Consider the following 25,826-nt stretch of genomic DNA (forward strand, 5'->3'; position numbering starts at 1 on the left):
CTGAGATTAAGAATTCCTCATATCAGTGAGGTCATATGATACACGTCTTTCTCTGTTTGACTTATTTCACTCAGCATAATACCCTCCAGTTCCATCCACGTCGTTGCAAATGGCAAGATCTCATTCCTTTTGATGGCTGCATAATATTCCATTGTATATATATACCACATCTTCTTTATCCATTCATCTACCTAAGCCTATTTTTTTAAAAGTTCTTATTTACAGAAAATTTCAAACATATACAAAAGTAGACATTAGTATAACAAACTTCCATATACCCATTATCCAGCTTTAACATTATCCACTCATGCTGATCTCGTTTTATCTATAACCATCCTCCCTTCCCACAGAACTATTTGTAAGCCAATCCCAGACATTATATCATTTCATCTCTAAATACTTCAGAATGTGTGTCTAAAAGATGAAAACTCTCTTTAATGATTTAAGAAAATAATCTTATCACACCTAAAAAAATTAACAGTAATTCCTTAATATCATCAAATATTTGGGCAGTCTTCAGATAATCTCCTTTTGGCATATATATATGACAATTATATATATATATTGTATAAATATATATAAAATTATATATATAATTTTTTTAGATTAAACAAATGGTTTGTTAAAATAGGACCCAGGGGCCCCTGAGTGGCTCAATTGGTTAAGTGACCGACTCTTCAGTTTCCATTTAAGTCATGATCCTGGGGTCTTGGGATCGAGCCCCGTGTTGGGCTCTGACCTCAGTGCTGAGCTCAGCAAGGAGTCTGCTGGAGTCTCTCTCTCCCTCTCCCTCTGCCTCTGCCCCTCCCTCTGTGCGCTTGCTCGTGCTTGCTCATGCTCTCTCAAATAAATAAATCTTAAAATAAATAAATACATAAATAAATAAAATAGGATCCAAATAAGGTCTATCCATCTCATTTGATTGACATGTCTCTTATGTGTGTTTTAATCAATTCCTCTTTTTTTTTCCTTCCATGTGATTTATTTGTTAAAGAAATGAATTTTTGTCCCTAGCATCTCCATATTTTGGAATTCACTAGTTGTATCTCACTCAGTGGTGTCATTTAACTGTTTCCCTGTCCCTTATATTTCCTAGAGACTGATATTAAAACTAGGGACTCATTTTGATTCAAGTTCAGGTTTTCTGGCAAGAGTATTTAGTGGATGTTGGCAGCCACTGATGGTCAGTGCCTAGATGCATTAATTCATTAGGGGTTTGCCAAGTGGTGATATTTTATCAGTCCTTCTTCATTCATTGGCAAGAATACCTCTATACAGAAAAACTTCCTTTCATCAAAGTAGTTGGTCAACCTGAGGTTCAGTTCATACATGAAATCAAGCTAAAGATTTGATTCTTTCCCTCTACTTAAGCAGTTTTCAGAATTAGCTAGTAAAAACCTAGAGCTTTGACCAACCAAATTCAGTGTTCTTTTTTTTTTTCAAATTCAGTGTTCTTAATCAGAGATTAGATAAAATTTCTATCTAAAACATTCAGATCTAAAATTTTGTATATTTCTATGTAAATGATTTCTATGTGAAAGACTGAGTCAATGAAACTTCACTTCACTTTGAAGTCAAAATACTGGTCAGAGTCCAGGAAACAGAAACATTTTACTTATTTTTATCATAAAGCAAAAACACTAATCATCCAGGCTTAATATCACATATCTTCTCCATCCTTCTCACACTTTTATTGTGGGGGTGGGTGGGGCTGGAAGATTAGAGTTAACAAGACTGCAATTTAAAGGGAGGTAAAACCCAATTCCAAATGGATTTTTCTTTAGGAAAGAAACCCAAAACCGAAAGAAAACAGGTAAAATTAGCTATTGGAAATTATGGCCATGTGAATCAACCCTTGCTCCCCACATCTGGCAGCACTTAGCTCCCCGAGGGCATGCTTGGTGCCCTAGGGCCCCAGTACATATGTTTGACCAGCCGGGCAACAACAAAGGACACAGAGGCTAGAAAAAGAGGCAGCAGGTAACCATCAGGCTGGCCAAATGGCTGAGGCACTTTGACAAAAAGCACAATGAAGCAACTGGTTATTCCCATGGCTGAAAAGTCAATGAGGGAGGGCTTTTATTTTAGGATTCAAATTCCACAAGTTGCCTCTTTAAGTCACTGGGTTACTTCCTTGTTTTAATCGAGAGTCCATAAATCCTCCCTTTTCTTTCAGATACTCAGTGAAAACCATCAGAGACAAACTGTATAAAGCCACCTTGTGTTCTTGCCAAAAACCCATCTGAGAATTCAACTAGACTGTTTTCTGGACTCTACTTCCAGACTGTGGAGGAAGTGAAGGTGCCAAGTTATTCTGCACACACACTGGCATTATGCTCAAAAAGAGACAGAAGCGTCCGTGAATGACATAGTCTATCTTATCATATCCATTCTACAACTTAGATGAATACAGTACTATCAGTTTTAAATATGGCTGCTGCCGAAGCAGACATTTCATAATTATGAAGTCGGGGCTTTGCCTTTCCCACAGCCTAAAGTCCTCTTGGCTGGTGAGTGTCTCCCTTATATCTCACCAAGAATCCCTACACTCCCCTCCATCTCTTCACCAAAACTATTAAAAACATACCAACTCATTCCTTATAATCCATCCTTAGCAAAACACAGGAATGATAACTCTTACTAAACTAAGGCTTTTTGGGAGTGCCTGGGTGGCTCAGTCGTTAAGCGTCTGCCTTCGGCTCAGGTCATGGTCCCAGGGTCCTGGGATCGAGCCCCACATCGGGCTCCCTGCTCAGCGGGAAGCCTGCTTCTCCTTCTCCCACTTCCCCTGCTTGTGTTCCCTCTCTCGCTGTCTCTCTCTCTGTCAAATAAATAAATAAACTAACTAAGGCTTTTTGGGGAAATTCCCTTGACCCAAAGGAATGATTCTAATAGTTGGAAATTTTAGGTTCCAAACCTAAACAGTGCAGAGGGGAGATATTTTGGGGCCAGTAGACCTTTCCAATGATTTTAGTTACACCTTTGTTAATAATCTGTTTCATAAATACGAAGCTCTAGGGAAGGAAGAGATGACTATCAATGTCTTTAGTCTTCCCTTCCAGTGAAATATTTCTAAATTACAGATTTTTGAAAACGGTAAGCCCTTAAGATAAAATATTTCTAAGTTGTCATTCAGTATTTACTCCTCAAAACAACTTCTTGAAACTAAGCAAGAGGAAGATTTTTTGATGTCTGACATATACATACATACACACATGTATGTGGGTGTGTGATTAATTGTGGAATTAAGACATCTTTTAACAAATGGATCACATACAATTAAATATTTGGAGAAGCTAAATATATTTTCATTTCTATTTTTTATTATTTTTAAAAAGATTTTATTTACTACACCGAACGTGGGGCTCAAACTCACAACCCCAAGATCAAGAGTCATATGCTCTGCTGACTGAGCCAGCCAAGATATAGGGATATTTTCATTTTCAAATGCAGGAGAAAGTTAAATGAAAGGTTTTATTAAGAAACAGACTATTTCTTGCTAATTGATGTTACTTCAGTGTCTCCAATTTAAGATAAAAGGCAGAAGGGTAATTGATGAGTACATTACTGTTGCTCACGACTCTATTACAAAGCCAGAAGCATATCAAGAATCTGAACTGGGAATGCTGAAGGCTGGGGCCAGGGTTCATGGGTTAAGAATGCAGACAGGGGTTTTCTCCAGGATATGCCTCCTATAACGTGACAGCAATGTTGTGTCACACATCTATATATCCCCTTACTTCTTGCCTGCTTTAGCTCATGTCCACCTCTGCAATATGTTTTTTTTTTTTTTAATGTAGGCTTAAAAACGAACGAAGTTGGGGTTTATGAGTTTGAGGCAGTTATTTTTGTGGGCTATAATTTTTTCATTTACCTGCTATTTTGGAAAATGTTTGCCATAAATGTCCATACTCCAGCAGACTCTAAGACCAGAAAACATAATCCCCATCTCTGCTTTACTGTAATATAGGCAGTTGGTCCTATGCAAGTTTGTGCTTAGATTTTACAAATGGGCAAGAACTAAAAGATGTTGAAGTTTTTACAGTTCAAGGATTTGTTAAAATCTAAATATATTTTAAAAGTGAATAAATGAGTACAATTATTGGCAATAGCAAACTGTACTTTTATTTATTTTTAAGTTTTTATTTAAGCAATCTCTATACCCAATGTGGGGCTCACACTCATGACCCCGAGATTTAGAGTTGCATATTCTGAGTGCCTGGGTGGCCCAGTCGGTTAAGTGTCTGACTCTTCATTTCGGTTCAGGTCATGATCTCAGGGTCGTAAGATCAAGCTCCACGTCAGGCTCCATGCTGGGCGTGGAGCCTGCTTAAGATTCTCTCTTTCCTTCTCCCTCTGCCCCTTTCATCCCCACCTTCCCCTCCCCACCCCATGCAATAGCTCTAAAAAAAAAAAGAGTTGCATGCTCTTCCAACTGGGGCAGCCAGCCACCCCAGTAAACTGTACTTTTAAAGGTGATACATTCTCTGTGGAGTTTATTGAACTTCTCCTGGTTTGTTATGGTTTGATCACACACTTCCTGTTGAATTCTTACTCTTCTATTTTCCATCTTTGTTCAGGCTGTGCTGTATCTAGAAGACTAAGAATGACTTATAGAGTTCCTTTAACAATAAATACATGATTAAAGTAAATACTAATCATGATAAGTTTATGAGAAAATCAAGAATCAAGTGAGAATATGTTTTTAATGTTCTTAAATTATTGACATGAATTTGTCTATCTATAATAGACATTTAAAGACAACCACTGTCCTTCCTTCTTCACCCCTAAGAAACTAATTTTCCACCATGGCTTCAATTTTTTTTTCTTTTTAGAGGGAGAGAGAGAGGGAGAGAGAGAATCTTAAGCCGTCTCAGGCTCAATTCACATAAGCAAACTATCCACAGTGGGCATAAAATACAGTTACTTCATTCGCTACCTAAAAAGCTGGAAATGAGAAAACCTCCCGCAAACTTCACCACAAATGACATATGTAGATAAATTAAAAATGAAGAAACTGATTTTTTGAAAAGTAAATGTAAGTCAGAAGGAAAAAATCAAATAATACACACATATATTTGCCTATATGTGTATAAAATTATATATATAAAATCAAATATACATATACATATATATATATACACACATACATATGCATCCATACATATTATCTGTAAGTACAAGATGACATCTGATGGCTAACCCTAGGCTCAGAGATATGTGGTTTTATGTGCCAGGTTGGGATTTCTCTAGTGTTTATCAGCTAGCTACCCCAGTGCTGACCCAGTGTCAGGCATAAAGTGGACAATCAGTACATTTATTGAATGAAGGAATGAACCCTGGAATGATTTCAGCATTCTTCACATTGCTCTGAAGGAGAACAATGGGATGTAAGTAACCACTTACTGCTTTGAGTAAAATCGTCTGCCCCGATCCAGAAATCTCACGCTTGCTTTCGGGACAAAATAGATAAATACAAGGATTAAGAACTCATCTCATCTGCCTCAGGATGGGATGAGGTACAGAATTGGTGGCTCTGACTCACTTGTACTTATGCCGGGGTCACCCTGCCTGCAACTGTGGTTTCATTACAGAGCCCCAAACTTTTTACTCAATTGTGTGGTCATCCACTCATTAAGATGAGTAAGTCTCAGAAACTGAAATAAGTGTTGTAGGCACTAGGACACATTTTAAAGATTACTACATTGTGAAAATGAGACTAAGACGTGAATGCAAGAAAGCCTTTCTGCTTTTGGTAGCAAACAGTGTCTCAGTCGGCAGCTACGGGTTCACTGGGAACACTTCAAAAGCCTAACTTAGAAAATGAAAAATCCATGATGAGAGGGAGAAGGTTCTTCCACCAGCTACTTACTAAGTTAAAATACGGAGCCTTCCCTAGGAAATAACGGATCTCGCAAAGAGAGACAACGAAACATGTGCCTCGCAATGGAAGCATATGATACCACCTATGATGTATTTTTGCCCCCAAAATGAACTTTAATCTGGTCAAACTCCATGATGGAAGTGATGCAGTTTATAGGAAATACAGGGAAAGAAAAATGGTAAGTGACATCATGGGAATCCAATCAGAAAATCTAGACCGAGAAAATCTACAGAACAAATGAACTGGTTTCTTCAACAAATAAATCACAAGGTGGGGGGGAAAGAGGGAGAGGGAACCTACAGATTAAAAGATTAAAGAGACACATCAATCAAATGCAATGTGTGGACTGTGTTTGGTCCCTGATTTCAACAAATCAATTGTGAAAAAAAGGAGAGACAATCAAGGAAATGTAGGCACTCACATATTTGATACTAAAGAATTCTCAAATTTTATAAGATTTAATAATGATATATTTCTAGAATACTTATATTTTAATATTTTAGAGTTGCCTACTAAAATATTTATTAATGTAATGATATACCTAAGATTTGCTTCCAGAAATAATCTGTGGAGGAGAAGTAGATGAATATAGAAATGAACCAAAATTGTTGTGGTTGGGTGATGGGTCCATGGAAGTTAATTACACTATTCTCTCTACTTTAGTGTATATTTAAAATTTTTCCAAGAAAAACCTAAAAAAAAAAACCCATAAGATTCTATCAGTTAAGACCCACCAAAATACATCTATACCGATTCTCATGTGGTCCAATAATTGCATCAGTATCACATTGGATGTTTATTAAAATGCAGATTTCTGAGCTCTGTCCCAGACCTACTGATTCAGAAAACCCAGGTGTGGAAGCTGGAATCTCATTTTTAACAAACTAAATGATTTTTACACACATTGAAGTTTCTTACGTAAATGATTTTTACAAACTAAATTAGAGTTTGAGGATCACTGACTGGGCATTTTGTGTCAGGTTTCATTTCTTACTTTCCAAATGAGAAAATTAAAGAATGGAGATAAATTAGTTGGCCAGAGTTCACTTTGAGACCCTGAAAGAGTTGAGATCTTTGAGCCTCTCAAGTCTTGCCTGTCTAGTCTACTGTTTAAACACCAATTGAGCAACACAGCCACATTTAAAAATATAGTATCATACGGAATATATCAATTCCACCAGAACCAATTTACACTTTTGACCCTTCAAGATTAAAACACATATACACACACAACATAAGTACTGCCAAAGGCCCATATAAAATATCTTTAAAAAGAGGGCTCTATCAGGATATAAGAGCTAGTCTGGCATTCTGATGAAATAGAGGTGTTCTTGGCCAAATCCCTGGGATTTGGCTAAAACTGAAAGCCCATTTTCATTTGATAGGGCCTTGATATAAGGTATATAGCAGGGGAGTCACCTGCTTGCCATTGGTGAAGATTATGTGTCAGGAGGCCATGTCCTTCCCCATGGTTAGGGTTCTGGAGGCCAATTCTTCTTATCTGCCCAGAGAGGTCACTGGTTGGGTTGCATGGTTTGGATTTCTCAGAGTTCTTCTTTTTTGTAAGGACACCCTTGGCTTCCATGCTTGGTAATGGCCTTTCAAAAGGTAACTGGAGAAAGTATGAGGTGGGACATTTTTCTATTTATCTAAATGGCTACATTCACACCCCTCTCCGCTTTTGGTATTAATCCAAGTGGTCTGATCTGGAATGGGGGTGGGGATTAGAATTAAAAATGGAGGTACACAGGGCGCCTGGGTGGCTCAGTTGGTTAAGCAACTGCCTTCGGCTCAGGTCATGATCCTGGAGTCCCGGGATCGAGTCCCACATCGGGCTCCCTGCTCGGCAGGGAGTCTGCTTCTCCCTCTGACCCTCCCCCCTCTCATGTGCTCTCTCGCATTCTCTCCCTCTCAAATAAATAAATAAATAAAAATCTTTAAAAAAAAATAAATTAAAAAAAAAACACGGAGGTACACAGATCCTTTATTGAGCAAAAACCAGTACCTTCATTTTCACCACCCCCCAACATTTTAGGAAAATTTTCAAACATACCAAAATGTTCAAAGAATTTTAAGGTAACCAATCATACTGCCTAGATTCTACAATTAACATTTTACTATATTTGCTCTTTACCACACTTCTAAACATTCCACCATTTATCTTTCTGTGGCAGGGAGTGTATTTCAAAGTAAGTTTCAAAGCTCAGTAACCCTTTCCCCCAAATTTCAACATGCATATTATTAACCAGATGTCAATATGTGTTTAGAAGTCCTTTTTTTTTTTTTTTTTTTTTGGTATTTTGAGGTAAAATTTACATACTATGACAGGCACAAATCTTAAGCATATCATTTGATGAGTTCTGACAAATGTATACAGCTGTGTAACCAAATATCTATCAAGATACAGACTATAATCACACCCCAAGAAGTTCTCTTCCCTGCCTTCCCAGCAAACTCCACCCTCACTGAGTGCCTATAGAAATATGTGATCTGTTGCTTCCACATCATCTGGTTAGGTCAGGGGCTAAAATTATTGTAACACTTCCCAAATAGGATAACATAGGCCAGAGAGAGATTATTTTTCTTATATCACATGAATATGACATAAGAACCAAAACTTCATTTGCTGAACAGTTTCATGCTTTTCCTATTTGACTATATTCCAAAGTTTCACTTAAAAACTTCTAAATTAAATTTAAATCAAATTCATGCCTTCTGACTGCTTCCAAGCAAATAGACAATTTTTCCACAATCTTTTATCAAGGCAAACCTACAGGAATAGCTAGTATAGAGAAAAAGAATCATAAATGCATTTTAAAAAGAGACTAAAAATAATTCACATAGAAAATGCAATTAAGTTTAATTACATTGAATGCTAATACTCCCCCTGCAATCATAAAAACAAATGTTCGAAATATGGTCTAATGAAAGGAAAAGCCCCTAGTATATTGCACAGCTAAAAAATAATACATTTGCTTAATACCTGAATTTTTATTATTACTCTAAATCTAATACAACCCAGATTTCAAAAATTAATGATTCTGTTCATTCGACAATTTTCGACTCATGCAAGCAAAAGCAGTAATGTTAGAAGACTATTCTTAGGATATCTGAAAACTACCAATAAACAGCATCTTCTCATATTTGTTTAATAACTGCTGTCACTCTTTTTGTAAGCAGCAATCACAAGATGTCAAACAAATTCTGCCTTGACTGTGGGTACTGATAGATGTCTTTGCTTGTTTTTATTAAAAACAAAAAATTTTCCCTGCATTAATTACCAACATCGGAGAAGTGGGGCACTGCTGGGATGTTCACCAGCCTCTGGGCAAGCAGAGATGCAGCACAGAAAACCACAGGGCAAACTCCAAACCCCTGAATACCGGAACACATTTTTCTCGAGCTCCCTTGGGGACGCAGGGACTCCAAGTCTTAGATTCCTTTAAAGGGAAAAGCAGGCGCATGCATGGGGGCAGGGCGGGATCATGTTTATCAGTCACAACAGTTCATCTGGGCCTGGATCCAGGTAGTCTGCCTGTCTAAATTTGATGAACTATAGGCGCCACCAGGTAAGAGTAGTGGTCAGGGAGCTTGCCAGGAACCTGTAACTCAAAACTGAAAAATGAAATGAAAAGACTACTCTGGCCAAGCAATTTCTTTCTTCAGGATGCAATATTGGCAAACTACAAAGCTGAAAGAACAGACAATTCTTTGTATGTTTTAAAATTTCTCCTCCCTAATGGGACACAACATCTGGGCCCAAAAAATATACACAGATAATTCCCAAACTTGCATTTTAATAGCAAACTGTCATGTTTCTGCAGGACTTCCCCCTTCTCTTCCTCCTTTCTTCTTTCTCTTCTCCCCACTCTGCATGGGGGCTTGGCCTATGGCAGGGAGCCAAGGCCGGCTGAGGTCTTGAGGGTATCCGGGGGGCAGGTATGAGGGGCAATGGCGGCAGAGCAGAGGCCTGACCCTGTCCTGTCAATAAACCTTAACCCCGACCTGCCAGGCCCCTGAGCCAGCTATTCTCTGTCTAGCCTCTGTTCTAATTGCTCTAAAAATGACTCTTCATTTAAAAGTACCTTTGTGTAAACACCCCACAGGAACTGACAGTCATCAGAATTACCACACAGTTCTAGTATTTGAGGAGAGCACGAAAAGTCTTTCATTGTGGGAGGACTCTGCAAACAGTTTCAACTGCTGTGCGAAACAATGCTCATCACTCTTTTAGCGAACTCTGCAGGTGACATTAATTTGACTTTTAAGACTGTTTACAGTGAAACGTTAGATCTTTTGATTAAGTTATTTGAGAGTAAAGATGGATAAGAGATTTTCCCCACAGAACCAGCCTGTTTCTCTTTCTTCTGAGCACCCCTGAGAGATAAGTAAAGCTAAAGTCCTATGCTTTCTCATCCATGGGATGAGACTTTCATACAATCCTGAAAGGACCAATGCTGTTTACCTAAATATGAAAATCCAAACAAACAAGAATTTAAAAATGGGGAAGTGAGGGAGATAAGAAAAGAGGTTTGGAATAAAGTTTTTTAAATAATAAAATTAAATCAGTCTCGTAGATTAGTATAAAACACAAACTTCTCTTTACTGGTTCATGGCTTAATTCTTTTTCCCTTTCTCTTTACAGTAATAAAACATTTATATCACCTAATTTATCTAGGACTTCTTGGAATCGATTCCCTAAATTACTTCTCTCCCAAGGACAAAATGGGAAAGCCAGTTATTGTCCATTATAAAAGAAAACCAGTCTTGAATTTTGCAAATCTTCAGCTCTCTTCTGATGGGGTACAGGTTAAATCCTGCCTTTTAAAGTATAGCTTATTTAAATAGCTCCAATTAAATAAACTCTTACCTCTAGTACTTTATTACTAAGTCCTGACAAAAATAAAAGAAAGTCCACCCTTTCCATTTTCTCCATAGTCCTTATCACCTTCTAAAATACTCTGTGATTTCCTTATTTATTTATTGCCTCTCAATGCAAGCTCCTTGATGGTAGGGACTGTTGCTGGTTTTGTCCATTGATGCACTCCAAATGACTAGAACAGTATCTGGCACATAGCAGGTCCTCAACAGTAGTTTTAGAGTTAATGAATAAAAAGCTGAACACATTAAGGAAACACTCTTTTTTTTTTTTTTTTTAAAGATTTTATTTATTTATTTGAGAGAGAGAGAGCATGAGAAGGGGAAGGTCAGAGAGAGAAGCAGACTCCCTGCCAAGCAGGGAGCCCGATGCGGGACTCAATCCCAGGACTCCCGGATCATGACCTGAGCCGAAGGCAGTCGCTTAACCAACTGAGCCACCCAGGCGCCCCAAGGAAACACTCTTAAATAAGGGTATTTATCTTATTTTTACTTATCTACCTCACCCTGTATTTCAGTATAATAAGCTTCCTTATTATACTAAAGAAGATTACATATGCTTTTTTTTCATCAACAACCCAAAAGCTTTTTTTCCCCTGCCACAACACCAGTTAAAATGCACGAAGAAAAAGGTTTGATATTTCAGAGGTGAAGGAGATCTTAGAAACCACTTCAAACTGAGGTCTAAGCCTACAGAATCCCCCAAGGAGTTTGTTGAGCATGAAGAATCCCCCAAGGAGTTTGAACATGCAGATTTCCAGGCCCCACTCCACACCTACTAACAAGGAATCCCTATGTTCAAGTACTTTATCATCTAGAAGGAAAAATAAAGATAAACTGATTAACCCACGGTTGTGATCAGGATGCTGTTGAACCAGGAGGAGGTGCATATAAATCAAAGTGTATGGAGCTGAATTCGAAAGTATGAACAGAAATGTATTAGACAAGTATCAGTGGTGGGATATGCATTTCACGCAGAAAGTAGTCTTTGTAAAATCTATAGGTGCTATGGCTTGAGGGAAGAATGTCCATCACAAGATTAGAGAAGGTGGCTGAGGGTCAAAATACAAAGAGCTTTGTGTTCTAAGATAAGGAGTTTGAATTTTATCTTAAGAACTGGGGGAAGACAGGGGCTCCTGGATGGCTTAGTCAGCTGAGCATCCAACTCTTGAGTACGGCTCAGGTCATGATCTCAGGGTCCTGGGATCAAGCCCCGCATCGGACTCTGCGCTCAGTGTGGAGTCTGCTTGAGATTCTCTCTCTCCCTCTGCCCCTCCCCTACTTGTGCATGCTCTCTCTCTCTTTCTCTTTTTTTATTAAAGATTTTTTTTGACAGAGAGAGAGAGCACAAGCACAAGCAGGGGGAGCTGTAGGCAGAGGGAGAGGGAGAAGCAGGCTCCCTGCTGAGCAGGGAGCCCGATGCGGTTCTTGATCCTAGGACCCTGGGATCATGATCTGAGCCAAAGGCAGATGCTTAACTGACTGAGCCACCCAGGCGCCCCTCTTTCTCTCTTGAAATAAATAAAATATTTTTTTAAAAGTGGGGGAAGACATTGAAGCCTTGGGCAAAGAAAAGTCATGATCATATTTAAATTTTAGAAATATCTGGAGAATGGATTGATTGGGGTGGGCTGGGGTTAGGGGCAGATTAGAGGCAAGGAAATAAAAAAAAGGCTACTGCAGTACAGAAGGGGACAAGTGATGTGGCCCTGACTGGGAAGTCACCCAGGAGGCAGTAACTACAGCATCCACAGTGGCTGTGTGAAATGAGTGAGAGTCTAGAAATTGCTTACTCCCTTCTCTACTTCCCCCACGTTTCTGGCCTAGGACCTTGGGTGAATGCTGGAGTTATTAACCCAAACAGGGAAAAGAGGAAGAGGAGCAGACTTCTTGGGCTAAGATGGTAAGGTCCATTTTGGACATGTTGACATTGCAGTGGTTCTCAAAGTGTGCTTCTTCAGACTAGCTCCATCAGCATCACCTGGGAACTCACCAGAAATACAAATTTTGAGGGGCGCCTGGGTGGTTCAGTCAGTTAAGTATCTGACTCTTGAATTCAGCTCGGGTCATGATCTCAGGGTCATGAGATTGAGCCCTATGTTAGGCTCCATGCTGAGCATGGAGCCTGCTTAAGGTTCTCTCTCCCCCTCTCCCTCTGCCCCTCCCCCGCCTCTCTCTCTCTTAAAAAAGAAAGAAAGAGAGAGAGAGAGAGAGAGAGAGAGAAAGAAAGAAAGAAAGAAAGAAAGAAAGAAAGAAAGAAAGAAAGAAAGAGAAAGAAATATAAATTCTGGGAGTTGGGTGGAGCTCAGCTTTCAACAAGCCCTCCAGGTGATTCTAATACACACTGAAGTTTAGAACCACTGACATAGCCTGATCTCTAACTCCAGAGGATAGTTAGCTTTGGGGAATGAATAGATCATAGATTAGATAGATAGATAGATTAGAAAGGAGTCTAAAGCCTAAAGCCATCAGCTACCAACTAAGAGACATGCCTAAGGTCACATGACAAGTTACAACCAGAGCTAAAGTTACCACTCCTACAGTCTCCTGTTTGCTACCTCTGTACAACATGCAAGTGTCTCTTAAGTGAGGCTTAGATAAAGGAAAGACTTCTAATACAATTTATCTTATTTGTTGTACCTTAATATGACAGATATCCTTCAAACTCCGACTGTAATTCATTACTGGAACCCTTGCATTCTCATAAATGTGTCCATAGCCATGAAGTCCAGTTGATCACCTTTGCCATCTGTGGCATGAAAGGTCCTCTCATTTCCCAGATGCACATATTTTATAATAACCTTTTTAAAGCTTTTCTGCTTTCGTATCTTAATCATCACAGTAGGTCATCTGCATAATAAGCAGACACAAATGTATAGGTCTCAATTTTATTTACTATTCTGAATCTTCTCATTCCAAACATCGTGTTCAATAGCAACTGCATCTCCTCCATAGGACACTTCCTTGTATTCAATGACACCAGGACCATTTACAGGCTCTCTTCAATGCTGGGAAGGAGTTATTTATAGCAAGATTCTCTTTTTTTCTTAAGTTTTCATTTAGATTCCAGTTACTTAGCATTCAGTGTGATATTAGTTTCAGGTGTATAATATTCAACACTTCCATACATCGCCCAGTGCTCATCACAAGTGTAGTGGATTCTCAATTAAATCTCTATTTTTTACATAAAAACCCTGAATTTTCCCTTGGAGGTTTTTTTATACTCCCTTCTAATTACCACCTTATCTTGTCTTGGGTTAATATTAAAAGGTTCTCCCTTGTATCCGAGTATTAATGCTACTCTTGGCAAGATGACTAAATTTCACTCATTTAGCAAATAGTTATTTAGTTCTTACCCTCTTGTGTATGTACTGGGGAGGGAGAGAGGTGATTATGAATTACTTATACACATTTCCTGCCCTAGCAGTCTCGATAATCCAGTAGCATGCCAAGGTTAGTGTGAAAATCATTACAATTATAACAGCTCATGACTCACAGTAAGTGACTATGGAAGAAAAGATGGACTCATTCCATCTCATCCCATCCATTCTCATCCCATTCCAACCTCTTTCTAAGTGGTCTTCTGTACTGCAGAGACTGGATTGCTAAAAACTACATTTCCCAGACTCCTCTACATAGAGGTTCTACATCTGAATTTTGCTCTACCAATTAGATGCATTCGTGGGATATTTGAAGGGGGAAGTGTGGTGAAGGCCTCGTTCCTATTGCTTCTGCTATTCTTTTTTCTGCTGGGAAGCGTACTTGTGGAAACGTTAGGTTTTTCTGAGCAGCATTCTGCTGTCCCATATTAGCTTTGTGAGAAGCAGCCGGAAGCAGTGGCAGCTTAGCTGCCATGGTAGGCTAGTCCAACCTGCTCCCTTGCTGGGTCGGTTCTGGGAGCTGTTGCCTACGTTGTTCCTGCAGGCCCAGCCTACAGGCTGTTTCTTTCACCTCCCAACAATTAGGAACATCCGATTCCCACACTAAAGGCATTTCTACTTGAAATAGCTGGAGTGACCTCAGCTTTCTGCAACTTAACTCCAGCTGGTGGGGTTCCAATATTGGTGGAAAAAAGGAAGGGAGGGAGGAGGGGAGGCGGACAGACAAGATCACAACTATTGGGGAAGATCAAGAGAGGCCCAATAGAGAAGGTGGTGCCTGACATAGTACTTGATATATAGAAGGTATTTTGACAAAAACGAAAGGGACGGGACTAGCACACTAGAAAAGTATAGAGTTATGAAAGCCCAGGGTACATTAAGGGTTGAGTGGTCTAGTTTTTTTAAAGTATGTTTATTTTGGAAGGGTAGAATAAGACCATACTCCAAAAGATTTAAAGTGCTTAGGGTAAAGAGTTTAGATTTAATTCCACAAATTATTAAAGTTTTTCAGTAGGGGAATGCCAATATTAGAAATGACTTCTTAGAGAAATGAAAAGGGTAACAAGGATTGGAATGGGGAATCAGGATACGGTACAATTAGGAGGTTATTGCAAGAGGATGGATGAGAAGTAGTGAGGGATTAAACCTCTGTGGTAATTTAGGCAATGTACGAAAGGGGATGGACACAAGAGACTGCAGAGATATAATTTACAGAACTTGACAATTGATTAAATATATACAGATTAGGGGAGAGTAGTCAAAGATGACTCTGAGGACAGGGGTGCCATTAACAGAAAGAGGGAGCACCAAGGTGGAGGGGATGAGTTGGTTCTGGTCTGGGGAAGACTTAATTTGGCTTTGGATTTACTGAATGTGAAGTAGTAGCAGGACCTTATGTGAGGGTGTCTAGAGAGCATTTGAAAAGACAGGGTTAGTCCTGAGAAGATAAGTCAACCATATTGAATCTGGAAACTTACCTCATTATCTGATGACACTTTATCTAAAGAATTAACTAAATAGAAACTAACTATAAAGGCTTCCTACCCCTCTAGCTACTCCTCATCCTCTTTTGCAGGCTTCCCTTCCCTGATCACCCCTTACAAATCAGTTTTCCTTAGGGTCCCATTCTCACTCCTTTTCTTGACAATCTACCACCTGCCCCTAGGGAGCTTATATTGTCAACACATGTTCATGACATCCAAATCCGCATCTCTAACCCAAATCCCTCCCTAGAACTCTCCTTATCTGTTTATCTCCTCTGTTTACTAGAATCTCTACTTGGCTGTCTCCAGGCACTTCAGACTCAACATGTCCCAAATTAGACTGATCATATTCTCCTCCAAACCTGGTCCCTACTCCAGTGTTCCCAATGAATGGCACCATAATCCACTCAATTGCCCAAAACTGAAGCTGGAAATCAGTGGGTCACCCACAACTTATCCTTTTCCATCACCACCATCCCCAAATCCAAACAATAACCAATCTGTGAGTCTACCACACAAATATCTACTAAAACCATTCACTTCTCTCCACCCCCACTATCCTGGTCCAGGCCACTATAATCTTTTACCCCAAACAGCTGCAACTACTTCCCTACTGTTCTCTCAGTTTCTAAAGTCATCATCCTACAAATCATTCTCTTCCCTGAAGCCAGTGGGATCTTTATACCAATGCAAATTTGAACAGGTCACTTCCTCACTTATGATTTCTCACTTGACTTCCTAACTGCCATTATTGATAAAACCTAAACATCATTACTTGTGTTGGTTAGCTTTTGCTTTGTCAAAGTACCCCAAGAATGAGTGCTCTAAGACAACAAACTTTATTTCTCATGGCTCTGTGGGTTGGCTGGGTAGTTCTTCTGGTCTGGGCAAGCTCAGCTGATCTCTGTGGTAATCTAGGGGCTCTGCTAAGACTGAGATGACCTCATTCCCATGTCTGAAGGTTGGCTCAGCATTAACTGGGAGATGGTGAAGACTCAATCATGTGTCTCCCATCATCCAACAGGAGAGCTTGGCGGCACTCATATATGGTGATCAGAGGGTTCCCAGGAGAAGGAAAGTAAACTCCAATATACCAGTACTTTTCAAGCCTCTGCTTAGGTCATCCCATTGGCCAAAGAACTTACACGGCGGCCAAGCCCAGATTCAAAGGGTAGAGAAACAAAAGTTGATCTTTTGATGGGAAGGTCTTTGAAGTCATACTACAAAATAACATACATACAGAAAGGGGAAGAATTTGTAGCCTTTTGCAATCTACCAAATACATGTACTTTACAAACTTCTTATGATCTGGATCTGATTACCTCTTACACCTCACCACTTAAAACCTGACCCTTGTACCAGGACTCTCATCTACTTCAACATAATAGGCTCTTTCCCTTTTAGGTCTTTGTACATGTTGTTCCTCTACCTTGAATACTCTTTCACTTCACTATCATTTATCCTTCAGGTCTCCTCTTAAATACACCTTCTTTAGGAAGTCTGCTTTGATCCCCTAAGACCGGGGTAGGTGCATTGCTGCTGTGCTTCACAGACTCTGTGCTTACCCCATCACAGCACTTAACATGTGTTATGCCAATACCCTCATATCTGTCTATACTCTCTACTACATTGTAAGCTCCCTGAAAGTGGGGACTAGGTCTTCTTTATCACTGAAGCCCCATGCACTGTAAGTGATAGATTCCTGACCAGTGAAATTACCAGGTATGAAGTATTAGGGCAAAAGAAAGTAAAGTAAGCAAAAAGAGAACAAGGAATATGGACAAAATGTGATTCATGGGTAAATCCGTTTTCAAAGATTAACACTGTGCGGCACCTGAGTGGCTCAGTCAGTTGAGCGTCCAACTCTTGGCTTCAAGCTCAGGTCGTGATCTCATGGATCGTGTGATCAAGCCCCAAGTCAGGCTCCGTGCTTGGTGCAGAGTCTGCTTGAGATCCTCTCACTTTGCCCCTCCCCCTACTTGTGTGTGCACTCTCTCTCTCTCAAATCAATGAATAAATCTTTAAAAAACAAACAAGTCTTTAAAAAAACCATCAAAACCCCAAAGATTAACACTGTTATCCTACCTAGGACTTAACAGAAAAATAAAAAGATTTGCAGAAAAACTTGAGACCCCTTAGCTTTCATCATATCAGAGGTGGTAAGACCTGAGAACCATTCAACAAGTCTGGGTAAAGGAAAAGGAAGGAAAATTAGATGAGGGCTACCCCTACAGAAGAAATTATGAAACTGAAGTAAAATTAAACAAAATCTGACACATACCAGGGCAATATTTCTGGCCAAAATGCATCAAAATTCATTTCAGAAGTCAATAAAGAGGGGTGCCTGGGTGGCTCAGTTGGTTAAGCATCTACCTTCAGCTCAGGTCATGATCTCAGGATCCTAGGATCGAGTCCCATGTCTGGGTCCCTGCTCAGTGGGGAGCCTGCTTCTCCCTCTACCCCTCCACCCCCCACTCATTCTCTCTCTCAAATAAATAAAATCTTTAAAAAAAATAAAATGTGATATGTGTTATAAAGGAGAAGCACTGAGAGAATATACTAGAGGGTAGAGTGTGAGAGTGGCAGAGGGAGTCAGGAAATCCCTCTGATGAAGCTAAGACCTCAAAAATGAGCAGGCTTTAGCTAGGTAAGAGTGGGGAAAGAACAACTCAGTATAGGGAACAGCATATACAAAGATCCTAAGGAGGCAATGGTTTAGGGTATTAGAACACCTGAAAAGCAGGCCAGTAGACTGAAGTGGAGGGACTGGAGAGTTGAGATGATAAGACAAGGCCAGTGGGCATTAGAGGTCAGGATTTTCATGATAGTAAAATGGGAAGCCAACAAGAGGTTGTAAGGGGGAGTGAAATGACCCAGTGTGCTTTTTATTTAATTTTTTAAAAAAGATTTTCATTTTAAGTAATCTCTACACCCAATGTGGGGCTCGAACTTACAACCCCAAGATTAAGAGTCACATGCTCCACTGAGCCAGCCAGGTGCCCCTCAGGGTGCTTTTTAAAAGGCCACTTGACTGCAGTGTGGAAGTAGGTGAATGACTGTATCACAGTTCCTCTCATCTTATAGATGTCTCATAATATGCTTAATCATTCCTCTATTTTATTGGACATTTAGTGTTTCCAGTTCTTTGCTAATATAAGCAATACCGTCATAGAACTCTTTGAAACTAAATCTTTGCCAACATCTCTGGTTATTTTCTGAATATAGATTTCTAGAAGTAGAGTTAAATAATTGAGTTAAAAGGTATGAAATTTTCTGGCTATTTTTTAAAGTTGTTTTTTTAAAATAAAGATTCTGATTATTAAATACGAAAAATATACTTCACAAAATGGATATCTCCCCACCTATTCAGTTAAATGATATCCACAGATGATAAAAAGATGAAAAACTTGCATTTATATGTAAAAAATACTCCCATTTATTTGTTTCTTAAAAATGGTAAGCACTTAAGTCTTCAAAATCAATACCGTCCAACTTCTTGGTTGGGATGAGCCACTTTAAAAAAACCAACCTGACAGCAAGCAGGCCGTGCTTCGGAATCAAATGACTACATATTTGGGACATCCTAAAATAGTCTTGATGTAATGTAATCTTCCAAGGGTATATCTATTTGTGGTTTTACTTTTTTATAACAATACTTTTTTTGGTGTTTTTAAAAATACACTCACAAATCTGAAAGAAATGCTTTGTCAGACCATGTTTCCCCATGATGTGTGTGGTCCTGCTCTGCCAAGCAGAGCTGTAGTTTTGCTCCCTATTTTCTCTTCTATTCTCTCCCATGTGGCCTCTTTCACACGCAAATTTACCTCTTGTATCTCATCTTACCAAGTGGCATCACCAAACACAAGCTCCTTTCACCTTTTTACCTTCTTCCCACTCATACTATATCTCTATGCCTCCTCACCTTCAAGTTCCTACATATTTATTTTCTCTTCCGGGATGTGAGCCTTTCCCTCTTTTTCTCCCACATCCCTTCACCCTCACTTTTGGCTTCCCTCAGATTCCTTGGCCCTCCCACCTCTCCTCTCACACACTGACTGGAACAACTCCTGCCCCGGGTCCTAGTTCAGGGAAATCTGCCGAAGTGGCTGAGGGGATAATTAGGGCAAGGGTGGGGGTGCAGATGCAAGGATGCTGGGCATGAGGAGACCAGGTGGCCAGCCAGGGTTTCCCAGGCCTCTGTGGCAGGAGGGGGTAGGCCTGAACTAAAGGATGGGGCCACCAAAGCAGGAGACAGAGGCCGAGTCCTGCTGCTCGACAGCCGGAGTGCATACACAGAAGCCACTAGAAACGCTCTGTGGCCTGGATGGGGTCTGAGAGTTGTCAGTTGGCCATACTGACCTAGACAGCCAATTAAGGCATGTTCAAGGTCTGCTGAACAGAACAGTCTTTTAAACTCGGCTAAATCCCCTGTTAAGAGTTGCCGATTTTTCTCCCCATAAATTTTCCAGATTTACAGTCATAGTAAGAACTGAAAGACAAACCAAGCAAGGGTACTGAAAAATCAGACACACACTGAACATTAGAGTTACTGTACTTCTGGAAACAAACTAGGTATTTGGTGAACACTGAGGGATCTAGTAGATATGCTTGATGAGAATTTGTACTGGGAAGAAATTTAAGATCAAGGTCAGGAATGATTAATATGCATGGAGGAAGTCATCAACATTTAAGCATAAGCAATATGAATCTCATTAAATCTTCAATCACTTCCTATTGCCTGAAGGAACTGGTGGTAGTTTAATGATTAAAGCAGTAACATTAAAGTAGAAAACAGTAATAGAAAATAAATCTGACCCTTATAAAAGGAGCTAGCACAAAGGACCAATCCACCTGAGCCGACTTTGAAGACTCTCCGTGGCAGCTGTGATTTTTCTTTAACGTGCACTGTCTCCTCGTCCCCTGAGCTAGAAGGCTTTGCTGAAAAGTGACTGCTGAAAGAGACGTGTGCGGGCTTTCTGCTTTCCTTTTTTTAATCCAGGTAATTGATAATCTTTCACATGCTTCCCAACAGGCCATCATAGTGCTATTTGTCGTTTTGCCCACTTACTGCCGCTATCAGCAGAGAACAGCACCTCCCTCTGCCCCAGCCTTCTCCTGCTGTGTCGCTCACTCACTTTTCTGATTGCTCAGCAATGCCCTGAACAGCTGCTATTCACAGAGCATAAAGTAGGGGAGAAATGACAGAAGACAACAGAGGAGCTGTCTTTTGAAATATCAATTCCTAGAGGGGCTGATTTTCAGCCGCATCAGCCAGTTGGCAGCGAGTATGGTAAGGGTGTTCTTTTCATCCCTGACCTATTTTTATTCGATCTTATAGGAAAATCATAAACTTACTAATGACAGAGACAGAGTATGATGCCCCAAATTCAGAATTATCACAGTGCCTAAGAGAAGGATAAACAAGAAAGGATAAACAAGAGTGTGCTATAGAGACTCCAAGTATGAGAGATAAAAGGACCTCAAGGTTAATTTTCCTAAGTTAATATTTCAGTAATTTTTAAGCTTTTTCTGTGGATGTGGTAGAAGTTTTTTAAAATCATGGTTGTATTACTAGTAGCCCTTCTTAGGAAAAAATCGTTTTAGGAACGCCTACTCTTTCTTTTTTTTCTTTTTAAAGATTTTATTTATTTATTTGAGACCGAGAGAATGAGAGACAGAGAGCATGAGAGGGAGGAGGGTCAGAGGGAGAAGCAGACTCCCCGCCGAGCAGGGAGCCCGATGCGGGACTCGATCCCGGGACTCCAGGATCATGACCTGAGCCGAAGGCAGTCGCTTAACCAGCTGAGCCACCCAGGCACCCTAGGAACGCCTACTCTTTCTATCAAAATGATAAGACTGTAAGTGACTTTTTTCTTCTTTATATATCTTCATAATACCTTAATACTACCACTACAGATAGTTAGTAAGGGCTTATTATGTGTCATGCACTGTGCTAAGAGCCAATGGTAGATGGTCTCCAATGACCCAGCCTCCTGGCATTCATACCCTGGTCGGCCACACTGTGCTGTTCTGTGTGATTGACAGCATATGGCAGGAGTGATGGAAGTCACTTCTCAGATTAGGTTATAAAGGACTGTGGATTCTGTCATGGGCACTCTGATTCTCTCTTTCTCAAATCACCAGTTCTAGAAGAAGCAGGCTGCCATGTTGTAAGCAGTCCTGCGTGTAAAGACATAGGTGGCAAAAACATGAAGTCTCCACAAGTAACTGAGGCCTGCTGTGAGCCATGTGAATGAGCTTGGAAACGGGTCTTCCAGCCCCAGTCAAGTTGTGAGATGAGTGTATCTCCAGCCAATAGCTCAACTGCAGCCTCCTGAGAGGTCCTGAGCCAGGGGCACCCAGCTAAGTCACGCCCAGGTTCCCGGCCCTCAGGAACTGTGACATGATAAGTGCTTGTTGTTTGGGATAATTTGTTAACACAGCAATAGGTGACTAATACCACTGTCAGGCATTATTTCTTAAATCCTCATAGGAGCCCAGTAAGGTTGGTACTTGTCTCATCCTGATTTTAAAAATGAAGAAACTAGAGGCGCTGGGGTAGTCAGTTGGTTGAGCGGCCACCTCTTGGTTTTGGCTGGGGTCATGATCTCAGGGTCATGGGATCCAGCCCTGGGGTGGGCTCTGCGCTCAGTGGGGAGTCTGCTTGAGATTCTCTCTCTTCCTCCCCCTCTGCCTCTCCCCCATCCTGTCTTCATGGAGCTTACACTCTGGTTATGAGAAATAGACATAAATACATGAAAGATAGTAATTTGTGTTATGGAGAAAATACAGGGTGATTAGGTCCTACTGCAAAGGTGACATTTGAGTAGATAAAAAAAGAAATGAATTTGTGAGCAGTGTAGATAGCTCAAGGAAGAGTGTTAACACGCAGAAGAATGGCAAGTGCAGAATGTGCTGGATGTGTTCAAGGAACATTAAGGAAGCCAGTGTGACTGAGAAGGATAGCTTGGGAGGATGATGTGTCTGGAAGCCAAATGATGAAAGTGTTTGAAGGAGGAGGAGGTAGTTAACTATGTCAGGTGTTGCTGGTAGTTCTCATAGCATAAGGGCTCTTGGGATTTAGTGATTGGATGTTGTTTTTTTAACGAGAGAAGTGATGGAGTCATAGGATCTACTTGTAAAAAGTAATTTAAGAGAGATTAAGAGGAGAGGAATTAAAAATGGAGCGTAGACTGTTTTTGAAGTTTTGCTCAGAAGTGGAGTTGAGAAATGGGCAGCTAGAGGAAGACACAGGATAAAGTTAGATGAAAAAAGTGATGTACAATTTACAGACAATGAAATGCACACTGAGCACATGATTCAGTGAGGTTTGAGGTCCCCTCCCCACAAATAGCTGCCTTGGACGGGGGTTGAATTTAAAACCCAATTTTTGGGAGATTGAGACATGCAACAGATCTGGTGGGCTGCATTCCTCTTTGTTTTGTTTTGTTTTTTAAACAATTGCAAACTTAACAGAAAAGTAGGAAATATAAAAATACAAAGACCTTTTTTCCTTGAACTATTTGAGCATAAATTGCTGACTTGATGAACCATCACCACATACTCTTTAATGTATATTTACCGTGAACAAGAACATTAGTATACATGGCCAGAATATAATCATCAAAATTAGAAAATTAATATCAATACATTATCACCATTTAATTCTCAGACTCTAAGTTTTCCCACTTGTCCCCAAATGCCCTTTATAGCAAAGGGATCCAGTTTAATTAGGATCAGGGCTTACATCTGGTTGCCTTGTTTCTTTTGTCCCCTTCAGACTGGAACAGTTGTCAGTCTTTTCTCGACTTTCATGACCTTGACACCTTTGAGGACAGCAGACCAGTTATTTTGTAGAATGTCCCTCAGTTTGGGTTTATCTGATGTTTGCTCATGGTTATTTCAGGTTCTGTATCTTTGGTAGGGATATCACAGAAGTGATGTGCAGATCTTATAGCACCTGTCAGTTTTTCATTAAACTTCCAATTCATTTATTTAGTTCCCATTTTATTGAGTGGATTATAATCTGTTCCTATAATTTATTTTGGTCCTTACATTGTCCCTGACTTGGCTGGTGGGAGCCCAGTTCATGCTGGCTTCTATGTTTTATTTACTTTTTTAAGGATTTTATTTATTTATTAGAGAGAGAGCACGAGAGTGGGGTGAGGGGCAGATGGAGAAGCAGACTCCCCGCTGAGCAGGGAGCCCAATGTGGGGCTCGATCCCAGGACTCTGGAATCATGACCTGAGCCAAAAGCAGACACTTAACCAACTGAGCCACCCAGGCGCCCTGGCTTCTGTGTTTTACATTACATGTCCTCCTCCTTATTTGATTATACTTCATTCTTTGATTACTTTCTGGAACAAGATATTCGAAGCTCATCTGTTATCTCAGCCACAGCTCTGGAATCAGCCATTTCTCCAAAGAGCCTTGTTGGCTTTTCCCTCCCCACTCCTCCCCTCCTCATCCCTCCCTCCCTCTTTCTCTCTCTCTCTCTCTCTTTCTGAAGAGGAAAATGGCATTTCAAAGCCAAGATCTGCTAGGTGAGCAGGTGAGCTCACTGCTGTTAGTGTTCTCACATTAATGAGAGTGGGCCTTCTCAGTGGACAGAACTTTGCTCCTTCCCTTTCTTTTTTTTTTTTCCCTAAAGATTTGTTTATTTATTTGAGAGAGAGAGAGCACAAGCAGGAAGGGCAAAGGGAAAGGAAGAGAGAATCTCAAGCAAACTCCGAGCTGAGCGCAGAGCCTGACACAGGGCTCTGTCTCATGACCCTGAGATCATGACCCGAGCCGAAACCAAAAGTTGGAGGCTTAACCGACTGAGCCACCCAAGCGCCCCAAACTGTGCACTTTATATAGGTGAACTGTACGGTCTGTGAATTATATTTTGATAAAGTTGTATAAAAAAAAAAACTACAGGCCTCCATACTTCTCTAGAGCCACCACCATCACTTTTCATCAGTTCCTTCCATTGCTAAAATTTTGGTCTAAGTCACCATGACTTCCTGTGGCCAAATTCACTGACCTTTACTGAGCCATCTAGAAACTTCCTCCTGAGCCTCTCTTTTCCTGACTAGGCTGTTGGTTTCTGCCAATTCCTGTTCTGCTTTGGCAACTCCTCTCCTCCTGTAAGTCCCCTTTTAACCACCATAGCCTGTGGATTTCTCCCCTGCATCATTCCTCCTGCATCCCTCTCTCCCCTTCCTTCCTGTGGTCACTGCATTTGTTCAGGCCCTCATTTCTCTGTTTCTGCCACTACCTCCTAACTGACCTGCAATGGTTTTTCCTCTCCAATACATCCAGACCACCACCAACAGTACATGTGAACAGAGACCCCACTTCACTTGTTTGTCAAAAAACTCTGCTGCCCATAAGACAGACCCTCAGGTGGCCCTCAGGGCTCTCCACGACCTGGCCCTAACCTATATTATTAATCATCTCCTATAACTCCCCTACACAAATGCTCAGCTCTAGCCAAACATTCCATTCCAGAGCCCTCGAGCCATGTCTTGATTTTTCCTGTATCCTCGTGGTTTTCCCACCACTGCCCTGCCTTATCCCCTTAGGAATGGCCCCACCCCCAGGCTCCCTGCTGACCACCTGACTCATCTATCAAGGCGCAATTCAACAGAGTGCTCCATTCTGGAAGTGAGCACTCCCCCTCCAAATGAGCTTTCCTTCCTCTTATTCTCAGAGCCCCATTATATATTTTGCACTGTTAAATGTATTACACTGCTGCCTCCAATTAAATTAAAAACTATACGCGCCCATTCAGAAGTCACCTCCATCATGAAACTGCAGACTACCCTCAAACCTTTCAATTTTCTCACTCTTCATTCCCACTATACCTGTTCTTTGACCTTGCTAGTAATTCTCATTTTAGAACTCCTTATCCCCCCAAACTATCAGCCTCTTCTCTTTTTACTTCTACATCCTAGATTATTCATTATAATAATAATGGACCCAGAAATAAATGAAATAGACAGGGTCCATGTCCTTAGGAAACTTACAGCCTCGGGTAGACTCTAGAATTCATTAAATCAATCCCCTTCTTGGGAACCCTCCTACACTGTTGGTGGGAATGCAAGCTGGTGCAGCCACTCTGGAAAACTGTATGGAGGTTCCTCAAAAAGTTGAAAATAGAGCTACCCTACGATCCAGCAATTGCACTACTGGGTATTTACCCCAAAGATACAAAA

The 25,826-nt window shown here is 40.5% G+C and overlaps 1 protein-coding gene across 5 annotated transcripts in view; it reads right to left on the minus strand.

The window, feature by feature from the left end:
• Nucleotides 1-25,826, minus strand: part of METAP1D (methionyl aminopeptidase type 1D, mitochondrial) — a 69,814-nt gene that overhangs the window by 39,813 nt on the left and 4,175 nt on the right. Inside the window, exon 2 of one of the 5 annotated variants that reach the window (XM_081814178.1) lies at nucleotides 7,304-7,496. The exons of 3 other annotated variants lie outside the window; for them this stretch is intronic. In XM_081814178.1, the coding sequence (XP_081670304.1) occupies nucleotides 7,304-7,469 (166 nt within the window). In that variant the 5' untranslated portion in view covers nucleotides 7,470-7,496. Of the gene's footprint in view, nucleotides 1-7,303; nucleotides 7,497-9,165; nucleotides 9,570-25,826 lie in introns of those variants that run through there. One more of the 5 variants, XM_081814179.1, reaches the window with a different exon arrangement.

The sequence above is a fragment of the Leptonychotes weddellii genome, chromosome 3 (genome assembly GCF_054177405.1).
Source record: "Leptonychotes weddellii isolate Sample4059 chromosome 3, ASM5417740v2, whole genome shotgun sequence".
In the NCBI taxonomy this organism is placed as follows: Eukaryota; Metazoa; Chordata; class Mammalia; order Carnivora; family Phocidae; genus Leptonychotes; species Leptonychotes weddellii.